Source organism: Sceloporus occidentalis, unplaced genomic scaffold (assembly GCF_023333645.1).
Source record: "Sceloporus occidentalis isolate IW3139 unplaced genomic scaffold, rSceOcc1.0.p SCAF_53, whole genome shotgun sequence".
NCBI lineage: Eukaryota > Metazoa > Chordata > Lepidosauria > Squamata > Phrynosomatidae > Sceloporus > Sceloporus occidentalis.
Genome location: NW_028317033.1, coordinates 1,214,858 through 1,242,445, shown reverse-complemented (window position 1 = coordinate 1,242,445; position 27,588 = coordinate 1,214,858). Strand labels below are relative to the sequence as shown.

Genomic DNA, 27,588 nt, shown 5'->3' with positions numbered 1-27,588 from the left:
GTCTATCTACCATGCCAAACAAATAAACCTCAGCAGATCTGTCATTATATTGTCTGCTCTCTATGTTTTAAACATATAAAAACAACACAGCCACGTTTAGGAATTAGTTTTTGCTTTGCTTCTATGGCAACAACCAATAAGTGCCTACATCTGTGTCACATGATGGTTAAGCTTTCCCTGAAAAATTCCAAATGAGGTAAAATTTGACACAATTGAAAAATTCTTTCTTGGACGGGTTTGGGGAGTCATCAGCACTAGCAATGATTTCTCTAATTGTGAATTAAGTTATTGCGTAGGTGGAAAAGAACCTTTAAGTAGCAGGAAATCATCATCTCCATCTGAATACAATAGAAAAGAAAGCTTACTACTGCTGACGTGAACTAGCCTCAGAATATTCACTGCGACTTTAAACGTTCCCTCTACAATATTCTTTTTACAATAGAGAAATTTAATAGACATTTTTGCCCACGCTTGGACCCGCTCCAACAATTTAGCATGAATCATCGCAATTAAAAGTATTAAACCTCAGAGAGGTTAATATCTAATTTGAATTAAGCCGCTAATATTATTATGTCCACTAACTGCAATATGGGTTTATTATATTCATTAAATAAAGATAGCTTTCTTTTCCTCCTTTGCCATATCAGCTAAATAGCTTCGAGAATTGATGATGTAGGAAAGATAATGGGCTAACGTTATTAAACATGGGGTGAAAAATCTATTTGCTGTAACATGGAATGTTAACGGTTCAGTGGAGCCTCGTGATCGGAGAAGGATATATTATTTGTGCAACTTGGTGAATGTTCTATATTTAACCTATTTTGGAATAAATATGGGGAGGCGTGAAAAAACATTAGGCAATTAGGTATGGGGGTGCGAAATACCCCAAAAATACAAAGAAAACCTGTACCGTGTTTTAAAAAAAATAAAAAAAATTAATGTGATTTATTTTTATATATTTTTAGATTTCACACATGCATTTTTTTGTGCACATTAAAAATAATTTCAAATTATTTCTAAAAAGATTTGTTTTTATTATGCTGTAAAAATTACACCAGTTTATAGAAAATTTAATGGGAAGACATAAGAAATAATCCCACAAATAGTCATTTTTATATGCAATCTGCAAAAAAAAAAATACATTCATGATTTATTACTTTTTTTTTTTTAGTACCTACCTGCAATGACTCTTGTAATTGAGAATGCGGTAGATAAACGGAACTAGGGCTGCAACAACTAATCGATAAAATCGATAATGAAAATCGTTGCCAACGAATTTCATTATCGATTAGTTGAATCGATTTTTATCGATTTATAAAATTTCAAATGCTCTGAAAAATACCCCTCGTTTTATAATCCGTTTAAGTGACTCACAGCAGCAGCTCCTACTTACAGTTCCTCCCTGCAGTCACTGCCGATTGGCCCGCCCACTTCCTTTTTCCAGTCCCTCCCTGCAGTCACTGCTGATTGGCTGCAAGAAGGGACAGTGAGAAAGCGGTGGGGCCAATCGGCAGTGACTGCAGGGGGGGGTAAAGGGGCGGGGCCAAAGTGCTGATTGGTCCCGCCCCTTTCCTATACTGTCAACATGGCTCAAGAACTCACTGGTGAGTATAAAATTTATATTTGGGCTGCTGAAAGTTAGGGGCAGTTATATTTAATGGGGTGTTTAGGGTTAATTTAGGGGCAGGCATAGTTAGTGGGGTGTTTAGGGTTAATTTAGGGGCAGTTATAGTTAGTGGGGTGTTTAGGGTTAATTTAGGGGCAGGTATAGTTAGTGGGGTGTTTAGGGTTAATTTAGGGGCAGTTATAGTTAGTGGGGTGTTTAGGGTTAATTTAGGGGCAGTTATAGTTAGTGAGGGGGTTTAGGGTTAATTCACGGGCAGTTATAGTTAGTGGGGTGTTTAGGGTTAATTGTGGTTGATGGGGTGTTTAGGGTTAATTTAGGGGCAGTTGTGGTTGATGGGGTGTTTAGGGTTAATTTAAGGGCTATTATAGTTAATGGGGTGTTTAGGGTTAATTTAGGGGCAGTTGTGGTTGATGGGGTGTTTAAGGTTAATTTAAGGGCTGTTATAGTTAATGGGGTGTTTAGGGTTAATTTAGGGGCAGTTGTGGTTGATGGGGTGTTTAGGGTTAATTTAGGGGCAGTTGTTATTAAATAAAGTTTACTTTATTTAAACTGAGAGGAATCTAAATCCTGGGGGCAGTGAAGATTAACCCAGTATTTATTTATAAAAGTTTTGTCTGTCAACCAGTCTGCAAATCCTATGAGTGCACTATGGCATAGGGGGGTATACGGCATACCTTGGGAGGACGGAGTGACATATCTGGGGGTATAAGGCATATAGGGTATATAAGGCATATGTGGGGAGGGCAGTGTGGCATGTCTAGGAGGGCAGTGTGACATTTCTGGGAGGCAGTGTGGCAAGCCTGGGCTCAAATGTGCATAACTGGGGGGGGGGGCAGTTTGGGAAATAAAAACAAGAAATGCATTGTTATCAGTTTTTTTATTCTGCTGTTTGTTTCTTACATCCTACATTACTTTATTAAATTATTTTAAATAAATGAAAATTTTAATTTTTTTTATCGAAAAAATTATCGGTCAACTAATCGATTATGAAAATAGTTGCAGCCCTAAATGGAACCACCTCCCCGTCATAAAGCTATCCTGAATCTAACACAGGGGCGTCCAACCTGTGTCCCTCCAGCTGCTGCAGGACTGCATCTCCCATCCTCCTCAGCCAGCCCTTTAGCTGAAAGAGCATTATAGGAGATATAGTCCTGCAGCAGTTGGAGGGCCGCAGTAATTGCAATATCACAGATTGTCTATTGTTTCTTATAAACTATACATTTTTCGCTTATAAACCACTCAAGTTTCACAAGACTTTTCTCTTTGTCTATATCCGGTTATTTTGAAAGTGATATTTTGTTCATTTTTGTCGAGTGGAACGTTTAGGCTGCTAATCACGGCGCCGAATTTCCTTAGACTTCCCAATATCAATGGCCTCAGTATTGTGACTAGGACAATGTTAACCGTAAGAAAGCAGTTTCATTGCTTGTTTATTCGGGTACTTAAGTACCAACCAGGTTGGACTTCATTGTTGGAGTCGGCTCATTTGCGTTGTTGTTAGTAAGCGGTTCCATTGACTATTGCTTTTATTCTTCAACTATTCTTAGATTATTAGAAAGCCTTTTGGGTACTGTTCATGCAATAGCTATAGACAGTCCCTGTAAAAAGGGTATTTACTGGGACCACCGACACAGTAGGGGCGTAAGATCAATTGTTTGGACTTGGAAGGCAAATTCTGGACTGTTGGCAGTTATGCAATAACTATTCTACACGGTTCCTCCTCAAATCTTCTCTATCTCATGCATTTTGTCTCCCTTTGAAACCACACATGCTACAAGCTCCTAGTAAGTACTTATTTCCCAGTATTTTGGTATCCCCCTCCCAGGACGCCTTATGCATGAAGTCCGACCTCATTACATGGACTATACTTGGGCACGTAGAATTCTCCACCGGTTTTGAGCATGCATCTCAGCTGATGCCAACAATGTATTCTTCACGCAAAGTTTCTGACATTCCTGATAACATAGACCCCTGTTAAATCAGTGATAGTTTGGACATGACGGGACTGTCCCGTCAAACTCATGGCAGGCCGCTATTCACCATCCACTCCGGCTATTCAGGGGCAGAACATAATACCCAGTTATTCGCAAGAAATTGCTCTGCAGAGAGTTAATCATATCATGCGGAGATTTCACACTCTCCCCTAGAAATTTTGAGCTCTGTGTAGAATTCTCCTGCAGTAATATGTAATATAGTAAATAGATGCAGTCACCATAGCAACCAATGGAGTTTTCTTGCTCATCGCTCCACTGTTACCAGAATTCTTTATACATAACTCTTATTGTGAACATAAATTATCACCGATTGGGACACGTCAACATACACATTCTCTACCAGGAAACCTGACAATTAACCCCTTCTTTGCTTAAGGAGTAAATATCCGAAATAAGCGAGAGAATGGCAAGTACTGACCCCTTTTTAAGAGAGGGCGACGTAGAGCGCTTACGTAATCCCTTTATTCCCTGGGTAAGCGGCCTTGTGGATGTTGTTACCGGAGCGCTTGTGCTGTTGTAGGTGTTTAATGTATATACAAAGGTCTAGGTTACCCCGTTTGTGACGCTGTGAGCGTGGGTGTACTTCATCCTGCAGTGCTGAATCGCAATGGCAAATAGGAATTATTGAATTATATTACATTCTGCGCGTCGAGCCCGTTACTCTTGTGTAAATAACAGTTTCTTAAAGCAACTGCTGATTTTTGTCATGTTTGCGAAGTTAGACTAAGATTACCCAATAATGCAGCAAAAGGGAACACATTTATTGTCAAATATTATGTTTTCCTGTCGGTTACTCCAGATTTTGGAGACTTTCTCCAAATTTATAGAATAAAGGCTTCATTGTGTTTATTACAAATTTCCGTATTTAGTTTTTTTCCTAGGATTTGTTGTCGATTTACAGTAACGTCTTTCTCTCTGTAAGATGCTAGAATCCCATTGCTACATATGTTCAGATTATATGGCTAAAAGCATATAATAAAACCATAATCGAAACTAATATCGAAAACATTTATCGCTTGCATTTTTTGTTATTCTGGTTTAGATTTTCCATCTCGGATATCACATCTGCCTCTAAACAAGGCATCGCTGGGAGATTTCATGCAAAATTCAGATGCAGTCACCATAGCAACCAAAGGGATGCTTACGCTGATTGATCATTGATTTCCCACGATCCCTCAGCAGTGATAGCAGAGCAAGTATTCGTTTCGAAGCGGTTACCGTTTTATGTCCTAGAGATCGATCGCTGATGTGAGGTAGCAGCAAGCAAGCAAAATTACCAGCCCTCAAAGCAAACAGGCACACAGAGTGATATAGAAGGTTTAATTCTTTGATTTGGACCCATCACCTGTCAAAGGTGAACGTTACCCTATAGAACAAGCCTGACGACGCCCCGTATTAAATTACCGTTCACGGCTACAGTGCTGGGCTTTACCCGTACGTTTTTATGTTAACCGGTAACCTTTTGATTGTCGTGGTTAGAAAGAAACAGAATATTCTGTTTGCACTGTGATACCCTCTTACCCGCCATTCAGAGCTCCTGGAAAATAGGGATGTCAGAGAAGGAAAGAGAGGAGCGCTTGGAGGTATGCTATTGGTGTGAGAATTTTCCGGAATGGATCGAAGAATAGACATAGGGAAGAAATAAGTGTGTGTGTATGTGTGTATGTAAATACCATTTGTAGCTAAGTTTTACTTCTGAAGTTTTCCTGTAAGCTTTTATTTCTTATTACGGTTGGACAGGCAGTCCGGCTTCAGCAGATGGGCCGGTGGTAACCGTACGAGTAGTCTGTTGACATACGTGGCACCTGTCTGCACCGACGCGATGCAGGTGCAAATATTGAGCTGTCTGCTTCCGGGTTTACCGCAGATGATTTCATTCCAAGCGGCTTGCGTGTTAAACCTAGAGCATTTCTGGGAAAATAAATCGCTAAACCTTGGATTAACGTATCCCCATTTTGTTTACAATGAGTTATATATCCACGTTTGTACGCCAGTCTGGACATTTAATCTCATAGAGGGTTATTTATACAGGTAGCGCAAGTGCATGATATACACTATATGTAAAGAAAGCCATAATATATAGAATACACCGTATAAATACAAAAAAGGACCTTTGTCCCACTGTGGTAAGAAGAATCTCAGCACGGGCACACAAACCCCGTTTCCATTCTATGGACTATAATAAACACAAAGGCTCCCTTGGAGCTTCTCTGTCTTTTAGGTCTAGCTAACCGGGTGGACAACTAAGCCACTTCCCACCATCATACTGAATGTCACTGCAGCTCTGCCCTGTCTTCGGTCTTCCGTCCTTCTTTCTCCACGACTGGAATTTAACATACGAGACGCTCTCTGCCCTGGGAGCTCTGGAGAGTCTCACTCCCAAAGTGGGCTCTCGGAGTTGACCTCACTTTTCTGTTTTAGGAGCAGTTGATTGAGACGCCTGGCTGCATGACCGCTCTCCTCCTCCAAAATAATAATTTCTGTCTCGCACTCGTACTCAGCTGCTCCGTACTTAGCAATGGCACAAAGCAGCTTTTTGTTAATTAGGCTATACAGGTGTGCTTGGTTTTATTTTCTCTCGATTTTATTGCTGGAGGTTTGCAGATATTTAGCAGACTTTATTGCTGGAGATAGTCCAGATTTTTCGCAGGATAAACTTTCCCCCATTGCTCCTTTAATGTAATGTCGGACATTTCTGTTGAGCTGGTGTGCACGCCTTTCGGCATATCATTTTAGCTGGGTTCTGTCACATCAGGGAATTTTTATTATTTTCATTTTCACAGATCTCATTTCCACTTAATATAATATGTTTTTAAAGGCACTAGAATTGTGCTGCAGTGCTGTGCAATGATTTATTGATAAACCCTTTCTTTCTGCTCAGTACGTTTATCTGAAATCTGATCCATAAAACACGGAAAAATTCAGTGCTTCTCTCTCCTTTTGCTTTCTCGCTTCTCTTCTTTTTTCGAATCATGATAAAGCGGGGTTCACTATACATTGCATATTACACCAGACATATCTACCCACGCATTGCAGAGGGCTGGTAAATTGCCTCCGAACTAGGTTCACCCCCCGGAGAAAGTATGTCCCTTTCGTGCCTACATGGTGACAAGACGAAGGGGTCTTAGGACTGACCTAGTAGAAACATTAGAGGCTTTTCTAAAATTCAGCCACCCTCATCCTTTCCATTAATCGTTCCCAGCGTTTGCAGCGGGGTCACCCAGGTGAATGGACATTGATGTACCACGCCAGCACACTTCCCTTCTGCTTCTCCCACTGCTTGAGCCGTTCTCATTAATCACTTGGAGTGTTAATGAATTATTGACCCCACGGGTTATTGAGTCACGCTGTTACCACATTGAAATGTTAAGTAGGTGACAAGCAGATGGAAAAGCAAGAGAAGGTGATCGTGGCCTGGCCTTCGGAGTAATATGCTTCTGTATACAGAAGGTCACAGCAATAATGATCACTGTGTATTAAAGACGGTGACGTCATCTTATTTACATTGACCATCCTATGACGTCATATTTATGTAGTGCCTAAAATCGTGGTTTCATTTCTACATGTGCATTTAGAGAGCTAAGTTAAGTAAGGTAGAATATTCAAATATATGATTTTTAAGGAATCTGATACACGAGGATGCTTTTTAATGTGTACCCAATAAGACTGCTCGAACAAGCTGAAAAAGACATTGCAGACTGTCAGCAGGTGTCATTTAACTCCTGGCACTGAGCCATCAAAAATATCTCACAGAACACATCTACAAATCTGCTTAATGGACGTTTATGTTGCCGAAAAACAATAATTCATACAGAATCGTTCCGCGCGAGCAGCATTAAACTCATGTTGGAAAGGGCATAACATATTATTAACATTTCAGTAACAAGCATGTTTACAACAAAACACAGATTAAAAAATGCTTTTCCCGCTACTCGAGACAGTAATCGAGATCTCTAATGTGTTGAGCAAACACAATTAAGCAGCCTTTTTATTTTATTATCTCTTTTCTTCTAAGCATGTACAAACAATATGGGACATTGTTTCCTGCTGTATTGGCAACAAAGGGTTTCAACCTATCAGTGACACCCCCTTGGGTCACTAAAGTGTGGCGACTTGAAATACACTGCCGCTGAGAATATATATTAATTAAACAGTGATGCAATTTAAAGAAATGGCCAGGACATTTCTTTTTCTATAATTCAGTTTTTCTTTTCTGACTCATTACTGTCCCTTTAAATGGATCATTCATGCACACATATGATTAGCCAATCCCTTTGGCTGTAGTATGTTTCCTGCTTTCATTCCCAGCTTCCAGGGAGGAGTTAAATGAGAGAGAATCCTCAGCTTTTAACCTCCATAACTAAAGAACCATTGCATCCACGTGTATGCCGTAAAATGCTTTCAAATCCACGCAAAATGGACTCCAATATGCATCAATCAAATTAAAAAGAAGATTTCAGACACTTGACTATTCCCTTAAAGGGGCTGTCATGAGAAAAACTGCAAGATGAGTATATCTTTCACCTGTAGGGTAGGACTCTCACTAGCATGACATGTAGTATTAACAGCAACACAAACTATCATAGTAGAGGTGATACACGTGTGAGATGATCATAGCGGCCAAACAGTGAAGACTCTTCTAACAACTGGTATCACGGATTTCTGTTTTTCTGCACAGGATTTATTCACTAAAAGTGAGTAAAATCACCTCTCACTGCATTTACTATAGGTTACAAATGATCTACCTGAAGGCTGAGTGGTCCTTAATGATGCACAGTATGAGAGCGAGATGAGATTCATTGTTTCACTGCAGGTCACCGTTTAGTGAATAAACCCATCTACTCCCTGCTTTCCTCACTAGGCAGTGCATTCGGTTAACCGGTTACAGATGTTGCTTCTTCTTGGGAGCAGGTGATGCTGACCAAGCCTCTACTTCTCTGCGTTATAATTTGTGATGGAGAAAAACACTTCTTTATCATTATTTTCCCGAAATGTAAGCCTTTTTTGTTTAAAAAGAAAGGGTAATCCATATTTTCGTCAGACAATCGGCTGAGTAGACAGGACCATGCGATATTGATAGAATATCTGATACGCTCAGCAATGGGATTGCATTAGCAACATGATTGATTGGATTCTTTAACACTTTATATTAGCTGTCCATGTATAATTTAGTTGGAGGGTCTTATGCGTGAAGGCTCGCTGCATGGCTGCTTCATCCTATTTACATACCCAAAGCTGTATATACGATCGTTTTATAAAGCACGCAGTCGTTAGCAGCCCAATTAGGTGTGGTACAGTCACAGCGTAAAGCCTAAGGCAAGGCAGAAAGGGCAAACTGATTTAGAAGAAACAAAAGCCATCATTTCAAGAGCTTACAATCTCTTTAATTACAGGTAATGGACGGGGCTAAAATGGAGCAGCCATAAATGCCAGGCAAGTGGAAGGAATAGCGCTTTTCAGCGTGGTTACAGCCGATAACACTCAGTTAATAATCCATCAGATTCCATTGAAATATTAATGCCGTATCAATTTATGATGTTAAGCTGGACTGGTGAAGCGTGCTGCTCGAGGGAAAGCAGTGGTTGGAATACAGAGGAAAGAACGGTGTTACTTAGGTATTAATAAGAGCGCCGCAGGCTCGGTGAGGGTCGGCACCCATGCGCTGTCCCATTAAGCTTTTTAATTGGCATCATAGTGACAGGAAGGAGAGCCAGCAGCGTGAAGGAGTAAAGTCAAGTGGAGAGCATCTGGTCAGCAGGGAGGGAAGACGGGATACCATATGCAGGCTGCCAGCTGATAAGATGGTATTTGTGTCCCTCTCGCTCTCCCATCTGATCTCCCATTTCTGTCATGTCCTATCCATCTAATGGCATTAACACGTTACAAGGGGTGGGATGCTGCATGATGTATGCATTCTTCGGAGATTGTTCTCCCAGCTATACCGCAGCACACAGGGGGTCTATGGTATCCTTTTATTTATGTGGAGTATGAAGGACAGTAAGGATTTTGAATTGATTTTGGATTCATAGCTTGTGATAGAGTGGGGAAGACTGAATAGATGTGAATTGAAGGTAGAGACTATTAAAAATATATGCATATATATATATATATATATATAATCCAAACCATGTCTTTAGACATTGTTCGTTTATTGCAAATGGTATCAAATCGGTTTTATGGAAGGAATTGGGATGATTGGGATTGACAGCCCTACAGAAATGTTATAGATTGATGAAACCTGGAATAAATGCTTTAATTAAGCGCGGATGATGCCACCAGCTTGATAAGGGTTATCACTCCTGAACCCTAACGTGTCTCAAGAAGTCTATAGCATAAAATGTATATCATTCTGCACTGTGTATCCATCTGTCATTATATCATCAGGTGACCTACGTAAACTGTTGCTATATCAGTAAACAATAAAACAGGTATTATCTTTACTGTTATAGCTGCAGAAGCCCTCGTTTTTAATAAGATGAATAGTATAATATCGCAGGGGTTTTTGTCTCTGCGTTCTATATTTAATGCGCTGCCACTGTGAACAAATGATCTGCATTACGAGGAGGTGATGAGCGATAATTATCCAGAGCAATATATTTGATAAAAACCATATACGTTTGAATACAAGGGTTTGAGACAAATATCGCATGAGTGAATAGCTGCGTTTTGCAGGCGGCAGTAAATAGCACACTATAGAAAACAATGAATGATTGATGATAAATGTGGCTTCGTCCCCGAAGAGGGACTATGCGATGAAATATACTTTATATTCGATACAGAGATCTGTGCTCCAGCTGAGAGAACTCCCTTTAAAACGCGGCTTATTTATGGCCAAAGATACTGAGGACTGCATTTCAGATCTGCTTTAGGGAGATGAATACGGTAAGGAAACATAAAGCATATAGGACGGAGGAAGCGAGTTGTGGCTCTCCAGCTGCCCATGATGAACAACTCCTATATCCATCTGCCACCTCTGGTGGTGGATGTTGGGCGTTGAAGCTTAAAGACATCTACAGAGCAGCGGAGAATTAAAAAAACAACCTGCAATTTGTGAGAGGTTGGTGATCTACAACTCCTGGAGGGATCAGGGTTCAACGGTAGGAAAGTATAAGGGTTCATATTACACTATCGGGACAGTGTCCCTCCTATACATCCGCGTAATAGGTTGCAGGCTCAACTTTCAGAGATTTGTGTCCTCCCTAAAGAGCCTGCAATCTTCCTCTCTGTCGATTCTTTGTGGATTAATATTCCACTTGTTTATTTCTCCTGAGAACAAAGGACCATTGTCACCGTAGGGTGTCCGTCCTGACCTTGGATGAATACAGTCTGGATGGGCACAGAAGACCCCAGCATTAACACTCAAAGTGCCAGGATATGTAGCCGTGGAACATGGCATTTCAGATATATGGCTAGATAAGTAGACCAAGTGTCTTCTGCCTATAAATCCAACATGCGGTTTTACCTTTGGTCTTCCTTCTTTCCCACAGCCCAATCCACAGACTCAAAGCTCCATATGAGATGTGCTTATTCAGTAAATGTGTTCTTGCGTCAATTGATTTACAAGCAGGTGAGCTGCAAGGAGTGCGGACTGAGATTTATGACTGTGGGGACTCCGGGCTCTTGGGGAGGAGAGGAGGCAGGGATCAGGGCCAGCTCTCCGCTTATATCTGATATTTTCTGCTCTGTTCCTGGATATTCCAGGATTTAATTAGAGCAGCAAATCACAGCCTTTCTGTGCTGCCATCCCTCCGCTTCCAACTATCTGCCTTTGTCTCAAACATTGTTTTCCCCTTTTCTCTCTCTCTCTCTCTCTCTGTTCCTTCTTCGCTTTGATGTTAGGACTGCCTGTGTCCGCCGCCTTTGCAGAAAATAAGAATACCAGCCAGGTTATTACTTCCAATATATTCCAAAATATTTTCCAGCCCGTCGGTGACAAAACCAACCTGGTGGCCGCTGTATCTAACATGCTTTCTGCCTCTCAACTCTTTCTTCATCGTTTTTTTTTTGTTTGTTTTTTTTGTTTTTAACTATGTGGTGCCATAAAATGTAAAGGGATTTAAATGCCAATTACCTGGGTTGTAAAACCTGATTGCATCGGTTTGTAGAAGCCCCTCACTCTCAGCTGGCCTTTGTCGAAGTAATACTGTATCGCTAATAATAAAAGGTAGATCTATTACTACAATTTGCACATCTCAGGTCCTTGGGGCTCCGTTGATTTTCCGGGGCAAAGCGTGAGATCTGTATTAAGCGTGACGCAGGTCAATATAGATGGTACATTACAGTGATTTATTTCAAATGGTTACTCCTTATTTAAATCCAGAGCTTACTTTAAAGACCCATCAATTGCCACTAAATACGCAGAATCGCCCTCTAGTGGTTCCTTGTCCTTTTTCGCTGTATCGGGACTGTGATCCCCTGCAGTGGTAAGTGTGTTACATGCCACAGTTTTTCAGATAATCACTTGGCGTATTTACCTTTAGCGCTGCCTTAGGATAGGACTGACCCCAACGCGGCCACCATCCTCGCTATAGAGTGCCGGCATATGACATCTTAATCCGGCTCTCTGAGACTTAAAGGTGAGCTGTGCCTTTCAATGTAGTCTATGGAGGTTGTACTTGCCGGCACAGTCCTCCCTAGTGTAAATGGGCCAGCTGGGGAAATCGGAGATGTCCTCTGTAACCGGCCCATCGAGCAGCCAGACGCACCCAAGAGGTCAATCTACTCCACGCTTTGCAGCAGACGGACTGCTGTCGTAGATCTAATCTAGAAAAGAATGTTTCTGCTTGGAGCGTTTGCAGTAACATACAGTTGTGTAGGCAGATTTATCACCATTGTTAGATCCTTTCTTTGCTCCACATGTTAAGTGTTCATGGGGTCTGTTAAGTTGGAATGGGTGCTGTATAGCACACACTTTGATATGATAGTATTTACTATTACACAGGGCCTGACATATTACATATAACATATAACTATTGCAATCCAGTTAGAGAGCGGGTGACTGAAGCTGATTTTCACAGTAAGTGACGTCAGGACAAAGCTTGAAAGAATCGCGGTATCTAAAATATGATCCAAAGCCTCAACCTTTTCAGATGTCAGCCAGGGGGACAGAATACAAGACAAAGTGTCGTCGTCTCTGCCCGCAGCAAACAGACCAGACACACGGTGCTTCGGGGCAGAAGCAATAACCCCCTGTGTGCAAAACGTAGATATATCTGCCCAAAATCACCAACTCCTGCATATTTACTGCATATCGAGTAGGAATATGTACATACAGACAGACCGCGTGGAAAGGTGCATCGTATCATTATTGTTTAGTGTTTTATATAGCGCCATCGTATTCAGAGGCGCTGTACAATGGGTAAACAGGACATAACAAGTTGACTTGCAGAAACAAGAGGTAAGGAGGGCCCGGCTCAAACGAACTTACAATCTAGAGGGATCTTATAAAACTTTTGTTCAGCCAGATTAATTTCTTTCATTTGTTTCTCAGCGGGACCCTGCTTGTAAGATCCTTCCGTGTTCAGGTGGTACAACCGAGATATAATTACGTCTGGTGTTAGGTGGCCTGTTTTTATAAATCACCTTAATCTAAACAGGGTTTTTTTCGGCTTTTTGATGTCCGACAAGAGAAGGATAATAATGTTTCTGATGTACATGTTCTTTCTTACGGGAAACTAACAAATACTGTGTTTTATTATACAACGGTGGCTCAGTTTTTCTCATTCCAAATCATGGTGAATACTTACTAAGTGAGCCCAAGCAAGTATCTGTAATGTAGTTGTGTGGTTTTACTTTACTGAAAGAGTGATAGATGAATGGAACAGTCTCCCAGCCGAAGTGGGAGGACTGATTAAGGTTTGAAATGGGTCGTGTCTGCCATCAAATTCTATCTTTCTATGGAAACTGGACTTTCCTTTTATATATATTTTTTTATATATTTATCATTTCAGCGGAGAGCTTGGAGCCACAAAACCGGTAAGAAGGTTTATACCCCCCAATGGACTGTCTTAATTATTCACATATAGAAAACTCTGAATCCAAAAAGGCTTGGCTTGATTCTCCTGCACCCTTTATCGAGGCGAAGCAGTCGAGCTTCGCATGAAACGCGGCTCTTTCCGTTTTCTGAGCACACGGTTTATATTTACCTTTAAGATCTGTACCTGGGGGAGTTTGCAGCGAGCCGCAGAGCCAGACAGTGTGAGAAGCTCATGTCTGCGCGGAGAATTACAAAGACATGAGGGAAATATGAAGGCAAGGAGCGATGCATACTGGGAGTAATCAGCAAGCAGAGTGCCCTGAAACACAGAGACAACAATGTCACCGAGACAGAGCCGAGGGACAGGTAAAGCCCAACTGCAGAGCGTCGGCTACAGAGAACGCTTTGCTACCCTGATGGCAAGTTCCATTTAGTATATGTAGCCCAGCAGACCTGTGCAGCACCTGTAAAACATGGCAATGATAGTATCAGCCCTAAGAGATCCATGCCATAAGTTTATTGGGCTATGAAGACTCTGTTATGGTAGGAACCCTTCGAGGAGCTGTATGAAGGCCATACCCATTAGAGGAGAAGAATGAGTCCACCGCTCTTTTGGATTGTCTCCAATTATTATACCCCAAGACACTCCCTTTTAGTTAGAGGTTTGAGTAGCAGATGGGAATATTTCTAGCCGAAGGACATTTAGTTCCGTCACACGTTCTGTGTCTTGGCCGTTAAAAGACTTTACACGTCACCTGGGGAGAGAAAGATAATGTTTATGCGCTTGAGTGATTTTACCTGTGATTATAAGTCAGGATCTCTCTGTCAATTCAGATGCATCAAATTCTTTCCCCTCCAGCGCCACAGTTGGGTGCTGCTTGGGTTTGCTGGAAAGTGAGTCTCCTTCATCAACGCTTTGAATCCTTTCCCAGTTGGGTGTTTTCCAAACCCACTAATTGGCCGTTTTCCCAGTCAACAAGCAAGTGGTTTTTCCTATTTTGTAGGCAAGTGCCTTCTCTGTGCATTAGCTGGGAGCGTTCCAGTTTCAACGGCATTAACATAATTCTATAATAATGCCATACAATAAAGAATTTTCATACAGTGCAAGGAGAGACAAGCTCAGGCTGCTTTGTATCAGTATGTAAATAACTTCATTTTATGCCGACATTTGTTTATTTAACATGGGGAAATCATAATGTCCCATGGCTTCCAGTCTAGGGTGACCAGATTTCTTCTTTATCAAGGGCTCTTATGAGTACGAGTACATTCATTGCTGCATTTCTGTGCATCCCCTGTTAAAGAGGACATCTGGTTACCCCCATCCAGTTTTACAACACCAGCTCTGCAACATGGGCCGTGCCGATTCATGGCGATGGATCTTTGCCAGTGTTGATTAAATGCCAGTGAATCATCAGTGAGTAGGTTACCTGGAACAACTCGATATTAATCAACAGAAAATCTATATCTTGTGTTTGGTTAAAGAGGGCCAATTTTAAGTTGGAGTGTAGAGCTTTACAGAGACTTTTTGACCCATTGGTAACTTTTTAAATGACCAAATTAGGCATTTAGTAGAATAAACAAATAGTTTATTTAATTCCCAGTGTTTTGTATTTACATTATTTTAACTTCTAGGAGGTATGCCTTTATGTCTAGGTTATTCAGCTTTAAGGAACTATTTTGTAAATTCATTGTCTTTGGATTATAAATTATTTATTGGGTAGTGAAGGTATCTAAAGCATCTCAGGATTCTTCTTCCTAGCTAATGCCCAGTGTGTGGTATTACCGTACTTTTACTGCAATGTTTTTAGACTTGGGAAGGAGACTTGTTTTAATTCAAGATTGGGGCTTTTCCATGCAGTCACAAATCTGGAAATCTGGAATTTATTACGAGTTCTTGTAAAAATAGATTTTCTTATTAGCCAGTAATTTTGCGCAAAGTTGTTTTTAACTGTCAGGTCCACTTAAGAGACTATTATGTCACCCATTGACATTCTCTTGTTACATAGCTTGTAAGAGGAAAGGATTAAACATTTCTAAATATGTCGATTGGACACATTCTAAGTCTACACCTCAAAACATAATGGAATGGGGCACAAGAAACTATTTTAAAGACATCATCTATGATCCTATGAGAAGGTCTCAGTAGTCGAGAACATTTAGTCTAGTGAGGTCCTGATGGAATAGAGATGTGTAGCAGTAAGAGCAAACAGGTCCTGACACGAGTTCCATCATTCATGGTGGACGCTAGTGAGATGGGGGTTATTTGTTAGAGAGGAGCTCTGGTCTTATCACTACGGCAACTGATGCAATGGTTCGATCATTAGGAACAGTCCGTTGGTTGCTATGGTGATAAGGACACACTATCCCAACTTTGCACCAGCATCGTTCTTTACAGAAACCCCCTATCGTTTCAAGTCCATAAAGACAGGAGAAATTACAGGAAGATGACAGGAAAAACTAGATAGACAGGCAGGTGGATACGATAGATTGATAGATATATTGACACAGGATCTTCTTATTATTATTATTAATATTCTACTAGTTTTAAACCAGCTTTAATTATATAACATTATTAGAATGTCTTAAACCTGTGTTAAATCAGGATCAGTTCTGTGAATAGTAATGAATAATGTCCTAAATCCTTGACGAAAGTTCTTGCTACACAATACTTACTTGCACAAACATTTTTTTTGATGAATGTGTTCCTTTAAGGAGTTTATTCTGGGTAATCTGCTCTTCAGAACAGGTTTTATGAGATTCTGCTGGCAGTCGTTAACCCTCCAATTACCAGAGAATAAACCAATGCAGCTCTACTCCGAAGTGTTCAAGCTGCCTTTTCGTAATGTCGTCTTTTCAACTCTCGGTTGTGAGAGCCCATCATGTGAAGTGTATTTTCAGCTGTGTGTTTAGATCAATAATGAAGGGTAAGAAGAGGTTATCTTTGCAGGAGAAGGGTCTCTGCTGATTGTCAAGAAATCAACACTTGAATTGCTTTTAGATGCAAGACGATGTCACTACAGAGGCCGTGTTTCCATCATATCATTGATTACTTGTAGTACACAACTATCTGTTGACTACGAGGAATGCCTGTATAAAAATGTCACGGAAGCCCTTTACTGGCCCTGTATTGTGATATTAAACTGTCATGACTGTGATAGAGAATTATGGACAGGGAAGAGCTTGCAAGTTGTGGCCTGGAGCACTACCCAGCCAAATGACCCAGTGGTACAGCAGTATCCAGTCCTACCCAACATTCTCTAACAGGGTCTTGATAGGAAGCCCGGAACGGATCAAGTCTGGGTGTGAATCTTGCACTCTCTAGACACCCAGTGGCTATATGTGGAATTGCAAGTGAAGTAAGATTGGGAATGGCCCAAAACATTCTAATGGGAGCAGCCCAGTTTCAACAGATACACCAACATATTGCCAAATGCGTTTATCCATACAGCTTAGTTCATATGTGATACAATACGCTGTTGTAATACAGCATGCACGGTATCTGTTTTAATTACAATTAATTGTTTGCTGAAAATACAAATAGAGATGTGATTTCTTTAAGGTGGGAAACATAAATCGCATACAAAACTGTAACCATGTGGTCCATGTATGACAGTGGGGTCCAACATGATGCCCGCTAGACATATATATATATATATATATATATATATATATATATATAATAATATATGATATATATATATTTTTGTGTTAAATTGTAGTGGGCGCTCCTTAGCACAACGCTATTTGCTGGGGTTCAGTTGCCTCCGACCAGCCCCGACCCTCTTCTGCTCTGATGGTCAGATCGTGAAGTGATCGGATCATTATGGCAGCCACTTGATGTCCCCCTCCCATAAGTAACAGCTGTCACAGAGAGAGGAGTCATCCAGGATAAAGAAAAACAATACACACAAATTATGTATAAAAAAACATTTTTTATACATAATTTTTGCAACCTGATCAATGATTATTGACACTTTAGGTCACTGATTATTGATTTGTCTCACCGATCAATGTCGGTGGCCTTAATCTTCCATTTGCAAGTGATTACATTCTTTGAATTTTACATTTTTATTCTACACTGATATTGTAATAATCATATATTAATAATACTGCATATCGTTGTGAATTTTGGACAGGTTGGGCCATATCTTCTCTCCCCACGCACGCATGCATTTCTGATGAAGTGGCCCACTGCAGAAGAAACGTCGTTGGAGCTGTCTGTAGGGCGTTTTATAAAGCAATGATATTTTGTTTGTCCATGGCAACATTTTTCATATGTTGCTCTTGTTGAAGGAAAGTTTAAGGCATAAACCACCAATAACAGATGTAGAATGCACTTTTCATGCAGTCACTTTCTGCATTTCCTATGACATCATCACATAATCATAATTCTCTAGTCTTTACCCTTGATTAACTAATGTCGTCTTTTATCTGTTCTGTCAGCGCCATTATAGCGATGGCGGATTGATATCCTTATAATTGTGTGTGCGTGTGTGTTCATGTGGGGAGAGTCGCATTCAATAGTCCACAATTACTTCCTCTGATCCATAATCATTGCAATGGCTCTATCTGGTGTTAAGCTCCATCTTACACAGAGTGGCTAATTAAACAGTTCTATTTGTTTTTAATTCATGCTGTAATTATTTAATAGCAAAGTCATATAAAATATATTAAGACATTTTGTCAACTCGCCTTTTACCAGGATATTGGATAATAATAAACTAACAAATGGAAAACACGTTGGGGGTCTTTACCAGCCTCCAGCACAGCCCCCCTATTGATTTAACAGCTTCCTGGGGGGGTCGATCTTCCCAACCAGCCCCTGATCCCACTTCCCCCAAAATCGGGACACTTGGGAGGTATGTGCGTGACCTGGAAAAAATGGTGTGGTCACCCTACCTGGTACATGTCATATAATATAGGTCTATTATTTTCTGCTGTTACAAAATACTAGAGTTTCACAACACTTAATAATCACAGGGGATCTTCGCTTCCTTTTGGATGAGGTCACTTTTTTTTGTAAGAAATAAGGAAATTGCAGCTGTCCCCTGAAAACAGGAAAACCCATTGTCATTAAACGATCCATCTGATGTTTCAGCTAGCACACAACTACCATCATCCCCAGCCACCCATAGGTACGTGTAGTTCGCAGCAGCTCCTATGCTTATTCTGTTTTCTTATTCATTTATTATTTAAATGGCACTCTTTTGTTGACATGTCGTGGTATAGGTCTTAAATCATATGCACAGCCTCAATCGACTACAATTATTCATGCCAAAAGTCAGATGATGCCTGGCAAAGGAGGCAGCTAACAACTTGGAACTGCAGCCTGTTGTTAGGGTGACGTTACATCGTGACTGGATCCTTTATGTGATCTTTCTATTATGGGGTTTATTTGTTGTTCTGTTTGGTGATTGTGTGTTGGACAGGACTATATAGTGTGATTTATATTATATATGGCCGTTATATTACAGGGTCCTTTGTAAGATCCTGATGCCTGCTTCCACCCCATGCATGGCCACCTGTCCCCTTCTCCGCTCCTTCAAAAGAGTATCAACGCTAACCCTGCAAACAAAAATATCTATTCATCAAACATCAACATAAAGGGTAACTTTATGCTGGTATTAATATTGTTGATATTAATGCGTTTCTTGATATTTTTAAGCTAATTAATATTTAGTAGGTAACGTTCCGTAGAGATTCCCTTTCAGCACCTGTTCCTGGTTTCGTTATCACATCTAACATTTTAAAAGATACAATAAGCCTGTGTCGCTGTATGAGCGGCGGAGGAAATCTTTTCGGATCTTTTTATAAATTGATGGTTGGTTAGAGCGTTAGCAATTTACACGGTGACCCCGTTGTTATCGCTATGGGACAAAATATTGGTATGGCCTTTTTACATGAATGGGTCAGAAATATTTCTTCATAGATAAATTACCTTAAGGTGTGATTGTGACGGTCTTCAAGCTCAGTGCTATCAGTATAACAGCATGAGCTAATTAGCCATATGACCATTAATTAGCCAAAGCCTCTATGGTCATTATGAGCAACTGAGTTCCGAAATAGATTTCATATCAAATCGTCTCTCCCCACTATGCTGTACTCTACACCTTTGCCAGCTGCGAGGTTTAATATCACCGCCGGTGTGATTAATGGCAGAGTATGCAGCCATCAGCGTATGGTCCAGGACTGCTCCATGTAGCCCCGCATCCATCCATGTGGATCTGCAGTTTTTTGGAGTTAACGCTGGTTTTCACATGCTTTTTAATGTTAGAGTTTTCTGCCCAGAGACTATTGAATGTTTTTTTTTAATAGGAAATTGGCTTTTCTCTAATACATTGCCGCTCTGGACCTTGGATACGTGTAACACAAAAAGGTAGATTGTCGTGCTTTAATTATAAAGGCTGGAGGACAGGAGATCCACTGACTGATTTGAGACGCATCCAATACATTTCTGACTGTTTATGCAGAGAGCTGAGATACGACGCCATATCTTGGTGTTCTTTCTTCAAAGGATACCAGCAGCGGTCTTTCCCGGCTAGGTATTAATCACAGTGAATGGGCAGGTTACAGCGAGATCTCATCTTCCATACCTGATTGCCCGATAGGGACCCCCTCTTCAAATCCTCCTGTCCATGATTAATCACTGTGCTCTCTCTTCATACGCTGTATATTTAACACATACATGTTACACAAGATCATAGCAGATACAAAACGTGTCTATAAATATGTATGATACAGCACCAAGACAAGGTGTGTTAATGGACGTGGTGTACCCGCTATCACTAGTGACCGCGAGGGGGACATTACCAGTACTAATGCAAGTAATGGCCTTCAGCCGAAGACTCCATCTGACCGGCTGGATGTCCTGCTAGTGAGGTCTCTATGACCACATCCAGCAGTCTCTTCTCTTGGGGGACCTTCCAACTTTTCGCGCAGGAACTTTCCTTTGGGCCAGTTTGGGAGATTCTTAGTCTTTATATTAATCTCTCTTAATCTATTCTTATAATTAAAGTTATGATCTAATCAGAATTTTCATTTTTTTGTTGTGGACGGAACACTGTGTGTTCCTGTGATTGTTACTCCTTGTTGGGATCAGACAATGATTACAGACAGAATTGTAAATAAAGATATGTGTGCCCAATAAAGCCTGTCATAAGCCCATGATCAGATGTTCCAATGTGTCTTCGTCACAGCTGCAATGATCGTGAAGGGGATGCATGTTACTTGGGTTGTAGCTGTTGCAGCGTATGACCTCATCTTGTCCTTGGAGATGTATCGCAGCTGATTGCAGATCTGTAAGGTACCGGCTTCATGGGGTTAAGTGTCGAGTGCTTATGTGTTTCTGATTAGGATAAAGGAGAGTGGCTTCTCTCCCCATCTCCTCTGCACCAGGATATGAGTCTCCTTGAGGTAGTCGGGAGAAAGGAAATTAATAGAAGCTGGAGGAATAACCACATTTTCCCTGCAATTTCCTTGTTCAGATATGGTCTCTCTAATCTTTATTGAAGCCTTTTAACCTGTCACTCACCACTCCTTTCTAGACGTTCGCCATAGATTAGAAGAAGAAATTGATTGCACTTCTCAGGAACTGCCGTCACTCTTTCGTTTTTGGGGGGGTTTTGAGTCTAATTGCTGCTTTTTTTTAAGATGTAGGGTATAATATGCTAACCCCAGTGACCCCCTTATGACAGGGTCATAAGGAATAATAAAATCTCAAGTCCTTCAACTTAATAAAGGGTCTCTCCTATAATTTTTTCTGAAATTCATGTCTCTTCCGAGACAGACTGACTACTTACATCAATGTGACTGTTCAGCTAAACAGCAATTTAGACAGGCAAAGGCTAATATAGTGTATTGGTTTTGACTTAATAAAGGGAGGTTGGTTCTATTGCTTCAGCCCGTATGAGTCATTTTTATTGCAATTGCACTAAACAAACCTGAACGTATTAGGATCTGGGAATTCAAGATTTACGCCAGGGGGTCCCGGTATGACAGCTGACTGCTGGAACTCTAAAGTAAATCAGTATGGGGGTAACCAGTGGAGTATTTTCCGCATTACCATGGGGGAGATAGTCCTACATTATTCTCCAGTCCCCTATGTAATGCGCCAGCTGGGGAGGTCCAGAGTTCCCTTTGTAACCGGCCCCTTTGAATTTCATAGCCAACACAAAATCCATCTACCCCTATGTCACGTGCGTTTCAAAGGCACAAGATGTCCCAGTGCTCAGAATAGGGGACAGGTGTTATGAAGTGGGGGGCTAATCTGTGTGAGCCCTCAGGTAGTGACCCCCTTAAATATGCCACTGGGGGAACCAAGTATTAGCAATTGCATTTAGGATAACCAGTTTGTGTTTTATAATGTACAATATAGCATCTAATAAAGTGTATAATACTACAATATACTGTATATTCTGTTTTGCATCTCAGTACATAGATCTTGTGTTAACGTGTACCTGCATTTATTATATACAATTCCTATGGTGTTTTAGTCTCTGGTAAGTTTTCAGTTTTTTTATGTTCGCTTTGATACCTTCCGCCAGAATATAATTAGTAGACTTGTGCATTCGTCTTCTGGCGAACATGGAAACGAACACGAAGAGTGCGTTTTCGTGTTCGTTCCGAAGACACGCCGAAGAGAAGACGGCGGCGGTAAAACGTAGGCGAAGACGAAGACACACACCACGAAGATCTTCGTGATTGTCTTCGTCTTCGTCTACCATTCCCCCCCCTTCATCTTACCTTGTCTTGGCTTCGCGGCATCGCGGCAGTTCCCGGAAGTGGAAATCCGCAGGTTCGCCGTCACGGGTTACAGGGCAGTGCGAATGAGCCTATTGGTCGCCTACAGGGACCTCCTCTGGCATCAACCAATTGGTTGATGCCAGAGAAAGACCCTGCAGGTGACCAATAGGCTCACTCGCACGGTCTTTGTAGCCCCTGACAGCGAACCTATGGATTTCCGCTCCCGTTAACCCCTTCGATGCTGCGTTAACACAGCATCGAAGGGGTTAACGGGAGCATAAATCCATAGGTTAAAGGGCCGTGCAAGCGACCAATAGGCTCACTTGCACGGCCCCTTAACCCTTTAAAAAAAAGTTAACCCCTAACTAATTGAACAGGGAGGGAGACCAGTGGCATCGGCAGTGCCGATGCCACTGGTCTCCCTCCCTGTTCAATTAGTTAAATGTCCGTACGAGCGACTTTATTGGTCGCTCGTACGGACATTTAACCCGGCACAGACTAACTAATTGAACAGGGAGGGAGACCAGTGGCATCGGTCTCCCTCCCTGTTCAATTAGTTAAAGACCAGTGGCATCGGCAGGGCAAGTTGCAGCATTGGGGTTTTAAAACCCCAATGCTGCAACTTACCCTGCCGATGCCACTGGTCTCCCTCCCTGTACAGAGTTAAATGAACAGGGAGGGAGACCAGTGGGATGTGCCGGGTAAGTTGTAGCATTGGGGTTTTAAAAGTCTGCACGAGCGACCAACAGAGTCGCTCGTGCAGACTTTTAAAACCCCAATGCTGTAACTTACCCGGCACATCCCACTGGTCTCCCTGTTCTATCAGTTAAATGTCCGTACGAGCGACTCTATTGGTCGCTCGTACGGACATTTAACTCATAGAACAGGGAGACCAGTGGGATGTGCCGGGTAAGTTACAGCACCAGGAGCCTAAAAGTCTGTACGAGCGACCAACAGAGTCGCTCGTACAGACTTTTAAAATCCCAATGCTGCAACTTACCCGGCACATCCCACTGGTCTCCCTGTTCTATCAGTTAATAAATTATAGAACAGGGAGACCAGCGGGATCTGCCGGACAATTACGGCACCAGGAGTATAACAGTCTGTACGAGCGACCCTATTGGTCGCCAGCAGGGGGCTCGTCTGCCATCAACCAATGGCAGACGAGCCCCCTGCTGACGACCAATAGAGTTGCTCATACGGACATTTAAACTCCTGGCGCCAGAGCGGCTTTAACCCCGTTTTAACCCCTTAACCGGGGAAAACGAAGAAAACCCGAGCACGAAGAATGTCCGCGAATATTCGCCCGAAGAGAAGACAGGACCAGGCGAATATTCGCGGAATACGAAGTTTTTTTTTTTGCCGAAGACGAGCACAAAGACGAACACGAAGAGCCCCCTGGTGCCCAAGTCTAATAATTAGGGCAGGAAGGTAAACAAGACACTTTTGTTTCTAGCAGTGAAAGGGTTACTTCAATTGCTTTACATTAAGGATCTTATTTACCAAGCAGAGCAAAGTCACACTGTTCTAATGGCGTACGTGTTGACACAGCCAGTGGATTGGAAATCAATATAAATACAAAGCAAACATATAGAGGTCCGAGGCACCTGCGTTTCATACGGATACAGTCATTGAATGGAGTCTGTGTACAGACTGGTTAAAGAGCTGTCACATCATCCTGACGTTCCCTGACCTTCAGGATATTGGCTTCTCAGTCCTTGAGTTTCTGGCGATGTCGGCTGGGGAAGGCCTCCAGACTTAGCTTAAAATGACAGCTATAATCACCCGTCTGTGTAGCCCAGATAAAGCATGTGCTCCATTGGAACCATCATTCACATGGCAGCGTCCTGCACCATATCATGCATCTTTATGTTACTGCCTGCAGACCATTTGTGAACAATGGTTTGGCAGAAGATCCTCGAAATTGGTCATTGCGGTCATACATGTACCTGGTTGAAGGACACAGACTGCAGTAGCCATGACGTGCCTCAGAAAGTTACCTGTAACACCAGCTGCTATTGATGCTGCCGAGGTCATTATATCCTCGCATGATTAAGACTAAATGATGTTAACGCTTACAAAATAATATGCTGGTTACAATGCAGACTCAAGCCTACGGGAAGGAACCTCACCTTCTGGCTGCATGTCCTGTTTAAGTGCAGTGTCATTATTTAACCGGTTATGGAAAGAGTTTGTAAGAATTAAAAGTGTTTATTTCTTTCTGTCTTTTTCCAGCGTGCCCAGCAGCCATGTTTAAAGCCAACCAAGGCATGGGAACCTGCTTACCGTGTCCTGCCAATAGTCGGTCGACTGCCGAGGCTTCTCCGATCTGTGTTTGTCGCAACGGCTACTATCGCGCTGACTTTGACCCACCTGAGGCTATGTGTACAAGTAAGTGTGAGGCATGCCCTAGACACCATAAAAGTGAACCAATGGAAGAATTTACCTTACTTACTGAATCAAGACATATATTACTTAAATGGTGATGATCCTATATTAAGAATACTTTCTAGGAATGACATACACACATGTGATGGTTTTATGTCAATATAGCTCGATACATTAGAAATTGGACATTCTTCTGGGAATTTTCCTTAGTACTTTATAGAAAGCAAATTGGAGTTGGCTTCCTGATCAATATGTGGTTGCCAGCTCTTCTGATTTGGTTAGGACAATCCTTATAGTGACATTTCTGTGGCTCTTGGATGTTCAAGAAGCTGCACTTTCAACATTATTCCCATACAATGCCTATCTTTCATTTAAATGAGAATGGGTATATGATTGTATAACAGGCTAAATAAGTTATTTTAACTTAGAAGTAAAAATAACAGAATCTTAAATAATGGAATTCTAAAAGTAATGGAACTGTAAAAAGCTGAAGTTCTAATGAGATGTTATTATGATGATGCTGGTAGAAATAGACTATATAGTCTGTTCTATAATAAAGCTAAAAGAAACACGGTAAAGCCTAGTTAATAATCCACTAGAATTTTAAGCATAAATTCCCACAAACAAAGATGTTGAGAGAAATCTCACACTTTTAATAGAGAGTTTGAGAAGTAGATGTACGTCTTGCTCCAACACAGAAGATGCAGGGGGTAGTCATCCAGGAGAAGGTTCATTCAGACGCTCTTATCCAGACTGCATTGGACTAGAGGTTTCTGGGGAAGTCACATCTCTGTTGTGATAATATGTATTTGAATAAGGTGTCTGGGAATATTTGGCATGCAAGGCAAACACTGGAGGAATCTGAAAAGTTATTTATTGTAGGCCACCGAACTGGAATTGCGTATTTCTTTGCAGATATGAGGCAATATTGGAGAGGTGTTCCTGAATGAAATTCATCAATTATCGCTCAGACCTTTCTCCTTCCTCTGGTTTGCCTCCATGGTCAGCATAGTGCATGTATTAGACATTTGTCATCTCATGTCACAGTATGGCCACCTTTTTGTGCCTTTATCCCCAAAGGTTATAGCACTGGTTTTATGTGATATTAATTCTGTTATTTACTGTCGAGTTGAGCAAATGTAACCCAAGTGTGATAGTGCTTGATAGGCCGTAATTCATTAAATACTCACACATACTTATTTCTTGCTACATCGTGGTCTTGTAATCTCTAGGGGAACCAGATATGGTCCACCTGGCATTGATAGATTTACACCGGTCGTTCATTGCTCTAGACAGCAATATGTTTCAACAACACTAATCTACACACATTGCAAAACTTATTTTATCAGACACTAAGGTCCACAACCAAAATAAAACTCATTATCTAAAAACTGAGCTGTTGACTTATACAGACTCTGGTGGCTTCCATGTGGCGTTAGAACTGGATCTGCAGACTTTGGTTTCAAACACGTTAATGTTACCAAATCATACATTTTACACTTCAATACAAAAATGTTATTAAATTAAAAGATGAAGATCTCAGGATCTTCAGTTTTCTTTATTCAGTTATCGCTCGACTAGCTGTTAATTCACTGATTGTTGTTGGTCGCCTAAGGCAGCCAAGCGAGTCAATTTTGGGGCAGGAAATTGGAATCTTTAATACTAGTCTATGCTAAGCCTTAAAGAAGCACTTTAGCCATCATCCCATGTGAAATGCATGCACTCCGGTGCATTTACTGCATGCAGCTCCATTGCCACCATCCATTCAATGCTGATCAGTACAAAACGTGGCAGCATTTCAGCCCATACTTGTTTTTACTCCAGGGGCATAGTGGGCTTTAAGGAAATATGTTCAAATTGTTGCAGAAGAAGTGCGCATCTTTGTGGTGACAACACCGGAAATTTAAAGGCCCGTTGGCTCGGTATTTTTTTCCATCCGATTTCTCGCCTCTGTAACTTCTGCATAATTCTTACTGAAGGCGATGCAAACCTAATATGTGCGATTTTGTTGTATAGCTGTATTTTATAGCAAGCTGTGTCTAAAAATGACCTTTGCAGCAATCCTCGGTGGTCTGCAAAATACCACATAATGCACAATATATTGGGTGCCTTAGAAGACATTTTTAAGAGCTGCCCAACGTTAGGTCTGCGTTTTGCTTGCCCGTTAGGAATCTTAGATGAAGCAGACATTGTATGCCGTTTTCCTCTCAGAGTCTCAAGCACGCTTTCCCTTATTATTTTTCTTTTTGTTGCATCCAAGCCTAAAATAAAAAAAATCATTATATGTGTCAGGCTGTTTTATTTCCATGGGCAGTGTTATTTTAAATTAATTGTTACTCACATTTAACTCAACAGGTTTACAGTGTAATTACAAAATAGCTATTTGCGTGTAAAAATATCAGGGAGAATATATAGTTCCAAGATACAGCAGTGCATTTAATTGCAATAGTATCAAATATCAATATATTGCCTGGGTAGCATATATTCACCTAATGCCTATATCCATGTTAACCTCCCAGAACCAGGCCCTGAAAGGGTTAAGGGGGGAAATTCCTCCTTTTTTAAATAAAATAATTACAAAAAGTTAATGTGTGAAGTAACTTGTATAGATAATGGTCCTGTCAGTGTGCATCGTGTGGCACAGGAGTCCGGAGGTCTGCTCATGGCTGAAACACATATCAAACTCTCTGAAGTGGAGAGAAAGAGATATAAGATGTTAACTTAACATGCGCGGCCTCTCAAACGGCAGGGATGCAGCTCTCCAGCACATGGTAACTGTGGAAACGGATTCAAGAGTGGCTTACAAAGTGGATGTCATGATGTGATTAAGTGACATGGTACTCTGGTGGCATAGCTGAGGC

General features: G+C 41.3%; 1 protein-coding gene across 1 annotated transcript in view; it reads left to right on the top strand.

Annotated features, from left to right (window-relative positions):
* The window catches only part of LOC149288164 (ephrin type-B receptor 1-B), a 69,767-nt gene that overhangs the window by 19,284 nt on the left and 22,895 nt on the right, over nucleotides 1-27,588 (top strand). The window contains exon 3 of the mRNA XM_089492033.1: nucleotides 24,575-24,730. Within this exon, the coding sequence (XP_089348159.1) occupies nucleotides 24,575-24,730 (156 nt within the window). The remainder of the gene's footprint in view (nucleotides 1-24,574; nucleotides 24,731-27,588) is intronic.